Source organism: Dendropsophus ebraccatus, chromosome 10 (assembly GCF_027789765.1).
Source record: "Dendropsophus ebraccatus isolate aDenEbr1 chromosome 10, aDenEbr1.pat, whole genome shotgun sequence".
Classification (NCBI taxonomy): Eukaryota; Metazoa; Chordata; class Amphibia; order Anura; family Hylidae; genus Dendropsophus; species Dendropsophus ebraccatus.
This window is the reverse complement of record NC_091463.1, coordinates 44,517,517-44,536,008: the sequence shown is the minus strand read 5'-3', so window position 1 is coordinate 44,536,008 and position 18,492 is coordinate 44,517,517. Positions and strand designations below refer to the sequence as shown.

The window sequence follows — 18,492 nt, the reverse complement described above, 5'->3', positions numbered from 1 at the left end:
GCTGAAAGCAGGACAGTCACAGGCAGGAACCACAGCAAGTAACCATGGGCAGGAATCACAACAAAGCTGTGACCACACACTAAGGTAGCATGCAGAGGCTCCAACTTGTAAGCCAGGGCTGGGTTGCAATTTATAATGCAAGGATGCTGTGCAGCAGCCAATTAGAGGCACGCTGGCCCTCTAAATTTAAGCAGAGCCAGTGCGCATCCTAGGAGACGGGGTGAAGAAGGAGGTGATGATGCAGAAAGATAGACTAGAAGAGTGAGCGGCCAGGGATTACAGTGCGGCCACAGCTGTGACAGAAAGAGTGTTTGCTAAAATTTTCCCCACTTTGAATTGGACTTTATCTTGGGGTAGGTGCACAATATAGTCAGTCTGTAAAAGTGACATAATTCAAAGGCCTGGCAGTCTTTATTGCATCCATGCATGCTCCCCCTGCCGTGCCAGTTCCATTTCCATGGTGTTTTCATCCGTTTCTGAGGTCTTCAGGTGCACCAAACTCCTTCCGCTCTGCCGAATAGGAGGCCCCTGAAAAAATGCTGTTGTCTTCCTTTGACTGTAATGAGGTTTATTTCTTGAATTACTTCATTACTTCATTACTTCATTACTTGAATTGAGCAGTAGTAAAAAAATACTCGTCTTGAGTAACAAGCATTCAAGCATTTTAGTACTTGTTCATCTCTAGTGCAAACATATTTAGGAAAACTGTGTGGTATGGCACTATTTATATTAACAAGATAGCCCTAATAAATTAGAAAAGTATTCCTTTAAAATTCTAACATGCGTCTCTGTGTATTGCTGTATCTCCTGTGCCACTACATTTACTTCAGTATACACTTTGGTGTCAAAATGCATATTTCTTTTCTGTGGATTATAATTTCTATTATATTATTGTGCTGTGGATTGCAGTCGTTTCTTTGATCTATATTTTGCTTCCACAATTAATTAGCGAGGCATAAGGATTAACTAACTTGCATAAATACCTGCTGGCCTAGCCACTTGATTAGAGCTTTATCAAATGTCATTGATCTATGTGGTGCCTAAAGATGAAAGGGACAAAGTGGAGTTTGCTTGGCAGAAATATATTACTGTTCTTCTACTTGGGGAATAAAATTCAGTTGCCCTTATTATCACACATTTATGAGCGCCACCATTGAATCTTGACCTAAATATGCCTAAAAGTGTATCTATTGCGTGTGGACCAGTGGGTGATAGAACACCTATATAGACACCTTTTATGTGACACATGTCCTATAGACCTGGACTGCCCTTTAGATTTGCATTATCCGTCTAGGTCATGGTGCGTTTACAAGGAACGATTATTGTGCGAATTTGCACGATAACGATCGAATTCGAACGATAATCGTACGTGTAAACATAGCGAACGATCAAACGACGAGCAAGAAATCATTCATTTTGATCTTTGAACATGTTCATAAATCGTCGTTCGCAAAAAATTCGCAGATCGTTCCATGTAAACAGTCGTTCACAGATTTTACCTATGTGCGAGACAGGCTTAAGCGATCACAAAACGATCGCAAAACGAATTTTCCGTACGATATATCGTTCCGTCTAAACGCTGATAGTTATAAAGAAAAATTGTTACTTCGAAATCGTTAATCGTACGATCGGACGAATTATCGTTCCATGTAAACGTAGCATCACATAGACTCATTAACTTCTCCTGGCTCGTTCTCCTGATCAGTCGTAATCTGAGCTTTCAAGGCCCTGACCTCTGTTCCTATAATTTTTTGTGTTTTGATTTTTTTTTCAGTTTATTTTCATGCATGTTTCAAATGTATTGGGAGTGTTTTTTTGTTTTTGTTTTTCTTACTGCTCTCCTTGATTTAGTTGGAAGTGTTAGAGGGTAATGCAAGCATAATACTGTACATACCACATAATAATACAGAACAGGTAAGCAGCACTGGATATACAAGTCAAACAATAGTAGAGGAAAGCACGCCTCAATGCATGGCACACAATGCCGAAACATTGCATCTGGTGTGATTAAAGGTCACGTTTTCTCTTTAAGTGCTGTCTCCAACCTCCATTTTGTTTGTACCACATAACAATAGTGTATGTTTGCTGTATGATCATTAAAATCAATGCAACATGGTTTGTCCTGCTTTTTGTTAATCTTGCTAATAGCTTTATTATTTTCCCCTTTAGGACTATACGATCACCATGTATTTCCAGCAAAGTTGGCGTGATAAGCGCTTGGCTTATACTGCCCTTCCTCTCAACCTCACATTGGATAACCGAGTGGCTGACCAGCTCTGGCTTCCAGATACATACTTTTTGAATGATAAAAAGTCTTTTCTGCACGGGGTAACAGTCAAGAACCGAATGATCCGACTGCACCCAGATGGCACTGTGCTATATGGACTAAGGTGAGTTTTCATCAGAAATAATTCCATGAGACATGTATATTGTCCACAATTGTAAGGTAAATCATAAAGGTTAGGATATAATTATGAACAGATTATTGGTAAAATACAACATTTAAAACAGCTTTGTCAATGTGTTAATGTAAAGTTGTTAAATGGGCTATCCAGCGCTACAAAAACATAGCCACTTTCTTCCAGAGACAGCCCCTCTCTTGTCTCCAGCTTGGGCGGGATTTTGCTGCTCAGTTCCATTGAAGTGAATGGAGTTTAATTGCAAACCGCACCTGAACTGGAGACAAAAGTCGTGTTGTCTCTGAAAGAAAGTGGCCATGTTTTTGTAGCACTGGATACAGGTCTTATCACAATGCTTGTAGTGAAATCATTCTGCAATGTTCACACACAGTAAAATGAAAACAAAACGCAACATAAAATAGGTATAAAACGCAGCCATATTTTGAATCTAATAATATGCTGCATTAAAGTTTGTGCATACATTATGAAAAAATGTGTGCACAGATGGCTGTTTTCCCATAGACTTTAATATAGCACATTATTAGATTCAACGTGCAGCTTTGTTTAACACCTATTTTACTGACATATTTTGTGTGAACATAGCCTTAAAAGGGTTATCCAGATTTTTTTTTCTAGGGACACCACAAGTGTTGTTTCCATTTCAGGTGCGGCTTGCAATTAAAGAGGTTATCCAGCGCTACAAAAACATGGCCACTTTTCCCCCTACTCTTGTCTCCAGTTCAGGTGTGGTTTGCAATTAAGCTCCACTTACTTCAATGGAACTGAGTTTCAAAACCCCGCCCAAGCTGGAGACAAGAGAGGGGGAAAGGTGGCCATGTTTTTGTAGTGCTTGATAACCCCTTTTAAAGGGGTTATCCAGCTCTACAAAAACATGGCCACTTTTAATGCTCAGTTCTATTGAAGTAATTGGAGGTTAATTGCAAACCACACCTGAACTGGAGACAAGAGTCTTCATGTCTCTGAAAGAAAGTGGCCATGTTTTTGTAGCACTGGATAACCCTTTTAAGCTCCATTCACTTCAATGGAACTGAGTTGAAGAGCCCCACCCAGACTGGAGACAGGAGTCGTGTTGTCTCTGGAAGAAAGTGGGCATGTTTTCCTTACACTGGATAAGCTCTTTAAGTGAAAATTATTGCCTAATGGGGTTGTCCAATAAGCACACATAACTTTTAAAGGGAATGTGTCATCAAAAAATGGCTTATTTTTTAAATTATGTTTTTATGTTTAACATATTTTTTTAAAGAATTTTTGGTGATTTTTTTTTTTAATTCCATTCTGTTGTCTATATTATAAAATAATCCTAAAATCTTGCAGCTTTCTTTTTCACCACTGGCGCTAAAATTAAGCTGAGACTTCCTGTTCTGTCTGTAGTGATAGGAGGAGGCTGCTGTAAAGTGATCTGTACAGCATTGCATGTGACACCAATAGATAGATATTATCAATACAAGACAGTACAAGACAATAGCAGCTTCCTGTGGAATTAACTCTTTAAAGGCCACAGAGCACACTCAGTAATGTATCATATTCAACCTTACACCAATAGATCTGACGACAGATTATCTGCCAAAGATTTGAAGCCAAACCCAGGAACGGACTATAAACAGAGAACAGGTCATAAAGGAAAGCCTGGATTTCTCCTCTTTTTTTAAATCCACTCCTGGGTTTGGCTTCAAATCTTTGGCAGATAATCTGTCGTCAGATCTGTTGGTGTAATAGTACCCTAAGAGGACAGACTCTGTCAAAAGTCATCTATGTCCATAATGCTTGCTGTTATGTCACTAAATGCTGTTAAAAAAAAGGCCAGGCAAGATGGCAGACCCTATAACAATGTATCAAAAGTGAAATAAAAAACATTACAGTCAGGAAATAGAAACCAATTAGAATAAGAGAACAACTTTTAGTATCTGGATCTAATCCGTAAAAGAAAACATAGGTGATACATGATCTATAGGAGACAGGGCTATACATGGTTGATGCAGGATGCTGGAAAAAATATTTGGTCAGGCTCCTATCCCCAACAGACGAATACGAATTTGATAATTGTTGGAAGAGTCTACTGATGTCAGCAGCATCTGATGTAATGTAATGTGTATAAAGGCAAAAGGACTGACTAGGCTGCAGCTACAGCTCCTGCACCTAAATGGGGAAATGCTAATTTAAAGAAAGTGTGGTTTGCTGTAAAGTGTGGTTTTATTTTAAGTGTGTGACTTAAGAATATGTGACTTTATTCAGGGAGTTTAGAAGTCACTTTTAATCTATTTACTGTTTGTCTGCTTCAGCTTGTACTATATAAATTACTATGCCTTAGGACCTGTGCACTCTAATAAAAGTCCTTAAAGCAAATGTACCATCAGTATATTCACTTTAAGTTTTGCCCATGAATAGAGTAGCGCCGCTGCGGGAAAGCCGGTGCCGCGTTCCTTTTTTGACACTGTGATTCTAATGGAGCTGTGTCACAGAGGGGAGGGTTTCCTCCCATTGGGGACGGGCCGGCCCGCCTCCAGTGATTCAGCCTGGGCTGGTGCTCGGTAATAGACCAGCATTGTACGTGGGAACCAGGCTGCGGTTAAAAAACAGGAGTGTGGCAACGGCTTCCCCGCACTGGTGTGGCTGTATTCATGGGCAAAACTTAAAGCAAATGTACTGATGGTACATTTGCTTTAAACAGTCATTTGATGGAGAATATCCTTGTGCAGGATGCATGCTCATTACATGTTTAGGATTCCAGGTCTTAGATCTAAATCTAAAAAACATGATAGAAATAACAGGAAAAGGAGTCTATTACTCACTGAGCAAGAATTTACTCATGCCGAGATGCCGAGAAGGACGGAAATATGGAGGCACAGGACAGTAAAGCAGATAGTCGACAAAAGGCAGAGTGTCAGGGAGGACAGTCCTGATCTGGCATACCCCAACAAATTTGCCTAGTTGTAAGATGACAAAATCCAAATATTTGGGTCATCATGTGCCAAATACAGGTATATACAGGTAATGTTTACAGTTTAAAAAATAAATACTGTATAACCATAAGAATTTATTATGTAAAGTAATTATATGAAGTCACAAACAATTATGCAATATGTACAGTATATACGATCCCTATTATGTCCTGCCTGACCACTAGAATGGAATCCCCTGGTATGGGCATCCCCACACTGCCAAAAGCAGGGGATTATCCCTGGTCTATGCAGATAGGTTGACACAATCTATATCATAAAAATGAAAGTCTGTCTATCTGTCTGTCTGTCCCATATAGACTTCAAAACGCCTGAACCATTTGACCCCAAATTTGGCACACAGATACATTGGGTGCCCAGGAAGGTTAGAGCATAGGTCCCGTCCCCGCCAGATGTATAGGAAAGGAGGGGGATGCGGAAGACTGCCCCACAGAAATGAATGGGAAAATCTCCACACTGCACACGCAGGTGATATAATTAGCTGCAGCTCTGCCCAGCAGTAAACGGCAGTTGGAAGCCTTAGCAGTCAATAGGATTACTACTTTCATTTTCACAGGGCGCTGTGGTTGCTAGGGCAGCTGCCTCACAACATCCACAGAAATAACGAGTAGACCCCCTACTCCAGCTATACAGTACATGTATACAGAGCAGTATTACCAGCTGCTGCTGCTCTAAGCACTAAACCTGAGGACGCCCCATCTTCACTCACTAATTAGCATCACAATAGATTGGTAGGTAATAGCTCCAGAGGTCACATTTAACACCACCATATCAGACCTGACCAATACCGCCACACTGTGACTAGATAACACTGCCATACCAGACCTAACCAATACAGCCACTCTGTGACTGGATAACACTGCCATACCAGACCTGAACAATACCGACACACTGTGACTGGATAACACCGCCACACCAGACCTGACCAATACCGCCATACTGTGACTGGATAACACCGTCACACCAGACCTGACCAATACTGCCATACTGTGACTGGATAACACTGCCATACCAGACCTGACCAATACCACCACACTGTGACTGGATAATACCACCATACCAGACCTGACCAATACCGACATACTGTGACTGGATAACACCGCCATACCAGACCTGACCAATATGGCCACACTGTGACTGGATAACACTGCCATACCAGACCTGACCAATACTGCCACACTGTGACTGGATAACACCGCCATACCAGACCTGACCAATACCACCATACTGTGACTGGATAACACCGCCATACCAGACCTGACCAATACCACCATACTGTGATTGGATAACACTGCCATACCAGACCTGACCAATACCGCCATACTGTGACTGGATGACACTGCCATACCAGACCTGACCAATACCGCTATACCGTGACTGGATAACACTGCCACACCAGACCTGACCAATACTACCATACCCCCCTTCGAAAAGACACTAGATTTTCTGGCAAGTCTGAACAGGAGGTGTAAGACTAGAAAAAAAAAAATTAAAAGGTTGTTTCCTTCCCCCTGCTCCCTGGTGCTGCTCCCATGCAAGGTGCTGCCCTAGGCAGACCACGAGTGCCTAATGGTAAATACGACCCTGCAGGTATACAGGACACTACAGGTATGCAGGAACCCAAAACTATACACTAGAGGTGCACGGGACCTCCACCAACTATATACTACAGGTATACCGGACCCCAAACTATATACTTCAGGTATACAGGACCTCCACCAACTCTATACTACAGGTATAAAGGACCTCCACCAACTCTATACTACAGGTATACAGGACCCCCAAACTATACAGTACAGGTATAAAGGACCCCCGAACTATATACTACAGAACATTATAGGTATACAGGACCCCAAAACTATACACTACAGGTATACAGGACTTTCACCAACTATACAAAACAGGTATACAGGACTCGAAAGTATACACTACAAGTATACAGGATCTCCATCAACTATATATTACAGGTATACAGGACCACAAACTATAAACTACAGGTATACAGGACCCCAAAACTATAAACTACAGGTATACAGCACCCCCACCAACTCTATACTACAGGTATACAGGACCCCAAACTATACACTACAAGTATACAGGACCCCAAAACTATAAACTACAGGTATACAGGAACTCCACCAACTATATACTACAGGTATACAGGACCCTAAAACTACACATTACAGGTATACAAGACCCCCGAACTATATACTTCAGGTATACAAGATCTCCACCAACTCTATACTACAGGTATACAGGACCTCCACCAACTATATACTACAGCTATACATAACCACAAACTCTACACTACCGGTATACAGGACCCCAAAACTATACACTATAGGTATACAGGACCTCCACCAACTATACACTACAGGTATACAGGACCCCAAAACTATACACTACAGCTATACAGGACCTCCACCAACTTTATACTACAGGTATACAGAACCGCTACCGACTATATACTACAGGTATACAGGACCCTAAAATTATACACTACAGGTATACAGGACCTTCACCAACTATATACTACAGGTATAAAGCACCCCCACCAACTCTATACTACAGGTATACAGGACCCTCAAACTATACAGTACAGGTATACAGGACCCCCGAACTATATACTACAGAACACTACAGGTATACAGGACCTCCACCAACAATATACTACAGGTATACAGGACCACAAGCTCTACACTACAGGTATAAAGGACCCCAAAACTATACACTATAGGTATACAGGACCTCCACCAACTATACACTACAGGTATACAGGACCCCAAAACTATACACTACAGGTATACAGGACCTCTATCAACTGTATACGACAGGTATACAGCACCCCCACCAACTCTATACTACAGTTTAAAGGATCCCAAACTATACACTACAGGTATACAGGACCTCCATTAACTATATACTACAGGTATACAGGACGCCAAAACTATACACTTCAGGTTTACAGGAACCTAAAACTATACACTACAGGTATATAGGACCTCCACCAACTCTATAATACAGGTATACAGCACCCCCACCAACTCTATACTATAGGTATACAGGACCCCAAACTATACACTACAGGTATACAGGACCCCAAAACTATACACTACAGGTATACAGGAACTCCAACTATATTATACAGGTATATAGGACCCCAAACTATACATGACAGGTATACAGGACCCCAAAACTATACACTATAGGTATACAGGACCCAAAAACTATACACTACAGGTATACAGCACCTTCACCAACTGTATACTATAGGTATACATGACTCTCAAACTTTACACTACAGGTATAAAGGACCTCCACCAACTATATACTACAGGTATACAGGACCGCAAACTATACACTACAGGTTTACAGGAACCCAAAACTATACACTTCAGGTATACAGCACCCCCACCAACTCTATACTACAGGTATACAGGACCCCAAACTATACACTACAGGTATACAGAACCCCAAAACTATACACTACAGGTGTACAGCACCCCCACCAACTCTATATTACAGGTATACAGGACCCCAAACTATACACTACAGGTATACAGGAACTCCGCCAACTGTATACTACAGGTATATAGGACCCTAAACTATACACTACAGGTATACAGGACCCCAAAACTATACACTACATGTATACAGGAACTCCAGCAACTATATACTACAGTTATACAGGACCCCAAAACTATACACTACAGGTATACAGGACCTCCACCAACTGTATACTACAGGTATACAGCACCTTCACCAACTCTATACCACAGGTATACAGGACCTCCACCAACTATATACTACAGGTATACAGGACCCTCAAACTATACACTACAGGTATATAGGACCTCCACCAACTGTATACTACAGGTATACAGCACCTTCACCAACTCTATACTACAGGTATACAGGACCTCCACCAACTATATACTACAGGTATACAGGACCCTCAAACTATACACTACAGGTATACAGGACCCCCGAACTAAATACTACAGTTATACAAGACCTCCACCAACTATACACTACAGGTATCCAGGACCCTCAAACTATAAACTACAAGTATACAAGACCTCCACCAACTATACATTACAGGTATACATCACCAACTATATACTACAGGTATACAGGACCCCCAAACTATACAGTACAGGTATACAGGACCTTCACCAACTATACACTGCAGGTATACAGGACTTCTCAAACTATACAGTACAGGTATACATCCCCCCCAACTATACACTACTGGTATACAGGACCTTCCTCAACTATACACTACAGGTATACACCCCCCAACCACACTCTACAGGTATACAGGACCCCCCATCTATACACTATAGGTATACAGCCCCCCTCCAACTATGCACTACAGATATGCGAGACCCCTAAAAACTATACACTGTAGGTATACAGAACCCCTCCAACTATGCACTACAGGTATACACTAATCCCACTCAGATCAAACAATACCTTTAGATTGGCCTCTAGGGCACCTTAGAACAAATCGAATTAACTTACTGACACTTTATACCCGGGCTGCGCCTGGTACATTTTCTAGTGAAACACATATTTGACAACAGGTAGTGATAGTACAGATAGTGCAAACTTAAGTTTTGACACATAAAGATGAAGTTGTGTCCCATCAAGATTGTGGGGGTGGATTATTTTTGGGGTGGATTCTTCAGGAAAAATGAGTGTTCCATATTAATAGCTGTCTAAAGATGTCTATGGCTTAGTAATCTTAAGGTATATTTAAGGAGTTATCCTGATGTTCATAGGCATGATAAGTGTCAGGTTTACAAAAGATTTTGTTAGGCAGTAGCTTGTTCGGATGTATGGGTATATTAGATGTCCGCGTAATGCAGTGGTAAGACCCAGGATGTAACAGACTGATCCGACTCTTGTTAAATGGAGGGATAGCTCCCTGCATTCGACAGTGTGGAGATGCCCACAGGGGCGTAACTACCACTGTAGTTACATTATTGGAGAACATTATTTATTATTTTACACTTAAGGCAAGGCTGGCAGATCGGCGCTCACTTATTCGGAATATTGTGTAGGCATCAAGCTGTGTAATAGGGGCTTTACTTGCACACATACACAAGATGCCAAAACAAGAAGTTCATATATAAGGGACAAAGAAAATGCCTCCCCCCACACACACCTTGCCTGGGTAATGCTATATACTATAACTAAATCTAATAAAACACTGATGAGATGCAATCAAAACAAAATACCTGTGACCTACAGGCGACATATTCTCTTATTGAAGTCATTCCTCTTTTCCATCAAGCCTAGATGTCCATGATGATGATGTAAGAACTTAAAAGGATATATGTATTTACATTTACAAATTTGTTCATTGGGAGTACTGGGGGCACTCCTTGGCCCTCTAGAGTACCTCTAGGCAGGATCAGCCTGCCCGCCTTCTCCGATGCTAACGCCTACTGACGAATATTCCAGCCTGCCTACTTATGCATATGCATAAGGAGGTGTGAGCATCAGAGGCGGCGGGGGCCTGATTTGTACTCTAGAGGGCTGAGGAACACCCCTGGTGCTACTAACAAGTGAATTTGCATATTTGTATAGCAGAAGAATTTAGCCACTACCCGGAACTATCAGCAGACTCATATGCACGAATTCCCCTTTAAACAATGCTAATTAGGTACCTACAATCTTACTCTTCTATATACGTACATCTAAGTAGTCCTCGCCAGTACATTCTTGAGCTAAGTAGTCCTCTCTATGCACCAACATGCCTAGTATGTAGACTTACAACGGTGAAACACAAAGGTGTAGAAAGCTAAAAATGACAGAGTTGGAATCAGCATCTTCTATCCTATCAATCCTTAATAAATGTGCCCCTTAAAGGTCAACTCGGCGGGACCTAAAAAGTAAAAAAACACAGACACACACACAGATCATACTCACCATCCCTCCAGTGGCGATCGGCACTTATATCCCCCGCCGCCCGCGACTCTGTCACCTCCAGTCGGCGTCTTTGGAACTCCCTCACTTCCGGGTCCCTGTAAAGTGAATGGGAGAGAAAAGGCACATCACATGGCTTCCAGCAAGCTCAGCCAATCAGGGCTGAACAAGCCATGGAAGCCATGTGATGCGGTCCAGCCAATGAAAAGGCTGCTGGTGCAGCCTTTTCATGTCCCATTCACTTCACCAGAAGACGCCAAGGAGGATGAAGACCTGGCCTGCCCCCTGCTGTGACGACATTGTCACAAAATGGCGCCCGGGAGAAGAGGACGGGGTCGACCGTAATTGGGTATGTATACTTTATTTAACTCTGGGGCTGGGGGGGGGGGGTCGAGAAGGGGGGATAGGAGCCAGACCGCTTATTTAGACACATTACAAGTTATATAACTTTGCAATGTGTGTTACATAAGCCAAAAAGAAAAACGCCGGAGTTGCCCTTTAAACCTTGTGAAGACCTAACCATAGACCAGATCTCTATCACAGGAAAATAAAGCTTTTACAACCCTTAACTAAGTACTTCTCCACTATACAGCCCATGTTGTTTTATTACCCCCCTCCCCTAATTCAGCTTTTTTTTACTTGTCTTGTTTACTGCATATATATATATATATATATATATATATATATTCCACAAAAGGATATGACTGCAGCACTCTCAAATCGTGTAAAAAACTGTGATTTATTGGCTCATGGATACACTCAGTAGCAACGTTTCAGATCCATCCATAGGATCCTTTCTCAAGCAAGTCACTTGCTTGAGAAAGGATCCTATGGATGGATCTGAAACGTTGCTACTGAGTGTATCCATGAGCCAATAAATCACCGTTTTTTACACGATTTGAGAGTGCTGCAGTCATATCCTTTTGTGGAATATCTACATCACACCGGTGGACCCAGGTGGGACAGCGGGCACCCAATTTATTGCCTTACCAGAGTGCTGCGGTCTTATTTTGTATATATATATATATATATATATATATGTTTCTTTCTTTATTGGGAGAAACCATGTCTGATGGGGAGACCTTAGGCTGTGTTTCCATATACAGATGTAGTCTGTGTTAACTTGATCACAATGACTCATTTAACGCGACACTCTAATTGACTTAACATAGCTCCCTGACACAATTGTTGCGCCAAGGATCATGTTAACCCTGGCTGTTCCATGTTAAAGTGGAAACCACTCTCCTCTAATAGTGCTCGATGTTTCCGGGATTATCAGCAACATTGCATGACTACTAGGACATAATGTTTGCATCACATCCAACATCCAGGATGTAGGTTTTAAATTCCTCCATTGCATTTTAACCGCTGGTGTGCAAAATAGCCCTCTATCCATATTTTTTGCCCAGTGGATCATAGCGTAGAGGATCAGGGCTCTCCTCAAGAAGACACATTACTCCCTAAATAGCTAGTGTGACGTAGCCCTATCAGGTGGTTAGATTGTGAATTATTATGGCTGCTTGTCTTATTGTTGCTTTTTTCCCTCATTAAAGATTCTTTTATTTTTTTGCTGAATGGCTAATTTGTAATTTAATTTAAAAAAATCTGCACAGCAGAGGAATTGGTAGATTTACATTTTACGTTATGAGGCAGAGGGGTTGTTGGGTCTTTTCAGGGCCAGGGGGTTAATGTGTCTACAATCTCTTTAGTCCCCTATAGTTACACCTGAGGTATAAAAGTCTGACCCTTTATCTTAAGTTATATGTATTTGTGTTCATTGTAACGGTTTTTATGCTAAATATACACAAAAACATGAAGACATTTCCAGTATGAGATATGCAATAACTGCGGGATTGTTTCTTGGCACTGTATTTCCGCTCATATAAACATCTATCTATAGCAGCACCCACCATCCTAAGCAGCGTAGAGATATATTTAGAACACACACAATAAATGCTGGAGACAAGAGCAGCACAGAGGTGTCAAAGCTTTGCACAGACTTATCTTCTTTTTTTTCTGTCAAATTTCCTATTTGTCCTTTTTTCCTCAGTCCCTCTGTTTCACAGCTTATCCTTTCCTCTCTCACCCCAACCTCCTGCATTTACTCCCCCTGCCTTCCATTTGTATGCTCTCCCTCCCTGATCCTCTTTCTCCTTGTTTCCATAGAAACCACATCCACTTGGAAAGAAACTGATCATTCATATTGTAAAGAGAAATATATGAGATCAGAAAAAAAAAAAAAAAAGGCTGGGTCCTAACATAGCCTGGTCTGCAGTGGTATCACCAAAAATCTGATACTCCTGAATGTATAAAAGCTCAGATGCTGTTTTTATCCTCATGTTTCTCTTTTTTGCATCTTTGTTTTTATCCTCCTCACCTTCTAAGAGGCCTAATTCTTTTTTATTTTTATATCTACAGAGACATAGTTAGTGTAGATGAATTTTTTTAAATTCTGTTTCTGATATATGATGTGGCAAAAATAATCAGCAATTATTTTTTCTTTCTTCTTCTTTCATTTACACCATTCAGTGTGGGATAAGTACTGTTATATTTGAACAGTTTAGACCAGTGTTTCCCAACTTGCAGTACTTAGGGGGTACGAGGCGAGGATACAAGGTACGAGGCACAGGTTGAGGGGGTACATGAGAGGTGTAAGAAAAAAAAAATCATGTCCTGATGCCAATCAGGGCCGTCTTAACAGCATTATGGGCCCCTGGGCAGAGGTGCGAATTGCCCCCCCCCCCCTCAACCGCCGCCATCAAATCCCCCACATCTTTGCATATAGTGCCACACATAGTAGCCAATCCCCCCATATAGTGCCCCCCATAGTAGCCCATCCCCCCATATAGTGCCCCCCATAGTAGCCAATCCCCCCATAGTAGCCAGTGCTCCCCATAGTAGACAGTGCCCCCACATAGTAGCCAGTGCCCCCACATAGTAGCCAGTGCCCCCATAGTAGCCAGTGCCCCCCATAGTAGCCAGTGCCCCCATAGTAGCCAGTGCCCCCATAGTAGCCAGTGCCCCCACATAGTAGCCAGTGCCCCCGTAGTAGCCAGTGCCCCCGTAGTAGCCAGTGCCCCCACATAGTAGCCAGTGCCCCCACAAAGTAGCCAGTGCCCCCCATAGTAGCCAGTGCCCCCCATAGTAGCCAGTGACCCCCAAAACAGCAAACCAGTTACTCACCCATCTGCCGGCCCCAGCAGCTCCTCTCCCGTCATCCTCTGTGCCGGGCAGCGGGGTACAGAGAGTCTTCCTGTGCCGGAAGTGTCCTGCCATGAATGATAGAGGCTGCACGACACATCCAGGACACAGGCAGCGTCTCTGTATCCCGCTGCCTGTTCCCGGAGGATGACGGGAGCATGCTGCCGGGAGACATCAGCTGCTGGGGCTGGCGGACGGGTGAGTTCCAGGACTGCCCGCCCCTTCTATCGCCGCTTAGCTGAGCCGATCAGAAGCCCAGGAAAGTGCTGCTCATTGCACTTTCCTGGGCTTCTGATCGGCTCAGCTGAGAAGCGATAGAAGGGGCGGGCGGAGGGGGTCGCTCAGGGCCGCTCACTATGCATATGCATAGTGAGCGGCAATAGAGGGGGGGCGGGACGGCTTCCTCGTGATGCTCAGCACTGCTTGCGTCTGCATCTTATAAAGCGGTGCGTCTTATAAAGCGAAAAATACAGGTCACAGAGGGCAGCCGTCTACGATGCCAATGGGTAAGACGCAGGGCCGGACTGGGACTTAAAGTCAGCCCTGGCAATCAAACCCCAGCAGCCCACATACCATATCCTTCCCTATATATCATGGATAGCGGTGTAAAATACGCACTGTAGCAAATTCTGCTTCATTTAGCAGTGTCCCCACTACTCCCTTAGTAGTGAACCCCACCATCAGCACCTAAAAATAATGCTATAACATAATCTGCTGCGGATTTGATGCAGCATATTTATGCATTTATTTCAACTGATTAAATCAGAAGCATCAAATCCGCATTGGATTAGGTATGAACGTGCCCTTAAAGGGAACCTGTGGTATCTATACCAGGTACACGGCTGTAGATCCCAGCGTACAGGTCAGGGACTGGATCTTTAGTCTAGTGTAAACCTCTGTAACCATTCTTTTCATTACCAGCTGAAGTGTCACAGAGGTGGAGCCACAGCAGCACCTTCTGCCCCCAACCCTTCCTGCTCTGACTGATGGATGTATAGGTTAGTGCTGCTGCTGCTGCGGCTGCTGTTGTGAAACTTTAGTTGGAAATGAAAAGGACAATTATAAAAGCTTACACTGGACTAAAGATCCTGTCAGTGATATCTCCCTCACACCTGTCTGCTGAGATCTACAGCCCTAGACCTGGTACGGACCTCACAGTTTTCCTTTAAAGGGGAAAAACATGGCCACCTTCTTCCAGAAACAGCGCCACACTCTTCTTCAGTTTGTGTGAGGTATTGCAGCTCAGTTCCATTGAAGTGAATGGAGCCAAGTTGTAATACCACACACAGTCTGAGGACAGGGTGGTGCTGTTTTTGGACAAAAGTTACTATATTTTTTAAATCCCTTTTATCCTGACTATGTCTGCACTCCATATAATGGTGGTATAAGTAGTAAGGTTTTAATTATTAAAATGTGTCTGCTGGTTGTGATCTCATGTGATCTCTCTCTCTCTCTCAGGTATAAGTAGGGTCCCAGGACAAATTTTAGGATATATAAGGGTAACATAGGTAAGAATTTTCTGTGCATGATAATACTGTCATAGGTGTTAACACCAGTAAGCAAATATTATCCCCATACTGTACACATTACTGCCATACTGTTACTAAGCAAACCCACCAATATTTCCTATACTACCAGTATATAAGTAACAAATAATATCACCACACCATGAGCACGGCCATTACCACCACATAATGACTAATACCCTACACTGTGACTGAATACAATCCACTATATACAACACTAATATTACCAATAATACCAGAATACACAGGACGAGTAATACCATCACACCATGCCCACGGTGACTGGATAATACCACTATACCATCACAACATGCCCACTACTCTCACCATACACTGACTGGATAATACCACTATAACATCACACCAAGCCCACTACTCCCACCATACAGTGACTGGATAATACCACTATACTGTCACCAAATAACAGCCATCATATAAACACCAATATTCTCCCAAAGCAGTGACCATAGAACACAGGTGTCACACTCCGGCCCTCCAGCTGTTACAAATCTACAATCCCAATCATGACTGGACAGCTAAAGCATGACGGGAATTGTAGTTTTGCAACACCTGGAGGGCCGAAGTGTGACACCCCTGATACTGAGGTAGATCCCAGCTGTGTAACGGTTCTGCAGACATTATAAGTGATTATAGTGCAGTTACATCCTGTCACTCACAGTAGGCGTCTTCTCTTCATGAAGAGACGTCCACTTTTCCTTTTCTTCTCCATCTGGCTCCGGCCATCATGAAGGCTTCTCTGGCCATGACTCCTCTCCACGGGATCTGTCAGACAGACATTTTAGGCTTCATGCTCCAGCAACATCCTCATCTATACATCCCTCCATATAGAATAGCCCCCCCTGCATAACCCTATATAGAATAGCCCCCCCCCCGCTGTACATCCCCCCATATAGAAAAGCCCCCCCGCTGTACATCCCCCCATATAGAATAGCCCCCCCCGCTATACATCCCCCATATAGAATAGCCCCCCACAGCACATCCCCCTTTATAGAATAGCCCCCCCACTCCCTGCTGCACAACTCTCCATATAGAATAGCCCCCCCGCATTCCCCCATATAGAATAGCCCCCCCGCATCCCCCTCAATAGAATAGCCCCCTGCACACACACCCCTCAATAGAATAGCCCCCCTGCACACACACACCTCAATAGAATAGCCCCCCTGCACACACACCCCTCAATAGAATAGCCCCCCCCCACATCCCCCCTCAATAGAATAGCCCCCCTGCACACACACCCCTCAGAGAATAGCCCCCCTGCACCCCCCCTAAATAGAATAGCCCCCCTGCACACACACACCCTCAAAGGAATAGCCCCCCTGCACACACACACCCTCAATAGAATAGCCCCCCTGCACACACACCCCTCAATAGAATAGCCCCCCTGCACACATACCCCTCAATAGAATAGCCCCCCTGCACACACACCCTCAATAGAATAGCCCCCCTGCACACACACCCTCAATAGAATAGCCCCCCTGCACACACACCCCTCAATAGAATAGCCCCCTGCACACACACCCCTCAATAGAATAGCCCCCCTGCACCCCCCTAAATAGAATAGCCCCCCTGCACACGCACCCCTCAATAGAATAGCCCCCAAGCACCCCCCTAAATAGAATAGACCCCATGCACACCCCCTAAATAGAATAGACCCCATGCACACCCCCTAAATAGAATAGCCCCCCTGCACACACACACCCATAGAATAGCCCCCTCTGCGTGCCTCCCCCCTCCCGGTGTGTGGCCACATGTGAAGGGGTTAAAGAAAAAAAAAAAAACATTCTCACCTCACCTCGCTCCCCAGCAGCTTCTTCCTCAGCTTGGATCTTCGGTCCACGTCCACTGCTGCTGTCTCACCTTGCGGTGGCGGCGGCAGCGACCCCTCTCCTCTCTGTCCTCCAGGTCCTCAGCGGCGCGCCAGGGAAGTGACGTCAGCCGCTGGGGGCCTGGTGATGTAGGTGCCTGCAGACATGCCTGCGTGCGCGGCACGTCTGCGGCCTAGGCACCTGGGGGGGATCAGGAGGGGCGGAGACACACCACCGCAGCCCCCTCCCGCCACCACAGCCCTCTCACCTCGGCCCGGCTTGCCCGCCCCTGCCCGCTCCTGACGTGCTCCTTCAATTAACGAGGGGCCGCTGCGGCCGGCCGCATCGGCCCCACGTTGATCAGATTGCAGGAGCACGTCAGTAGCGGGCAGGGGCGGGCAAGCCGGGCCTAGGTGAGCGGGCCGCAGCGGTGATCTTTTTTTTTTTTTTTCATTATCCAGCCCGGGCGGCCCACGGACTGGTAATCTGGCCAGCCCAGCGGGCATTTGCCCGCCTTGCCAGATTACCAGTCCGGGCCTGGTAAGACGGCCCTGATGCCAATCACCACCGCTCCTGAAGGAGAGCGGGCACACAGCCTCAGGAGCATCGCTGATTGGTCATCAGTGAC

General features: G+C 44.1%; 1 protein-coding gene across 2 annotated transcripts in view; it reads left to right on the top strand.

The window, feature by feature from the left end:
* The window catches only part of LOC138802432 (gamma-aminobutyric acid receptor subunit beta-4), a 170,776-nt gene that overhangs the window by 111,695 nt on the left and 40,589 nt on the right, over positions 1–18,492 (top strand). For both annotated transcript variants that reach the window (XM_069985733.1, XM_069985734.1), the window contains one exon: positions 2,170–2,390. In XM_069985733.1, coding sequence (XP_069841834.1) covers positions 2,170–2,390 — 221 coding nt within the window. The remainder of the gene's footprint in view (positions 1–2,169; positions 2,391–18,492) is intronic.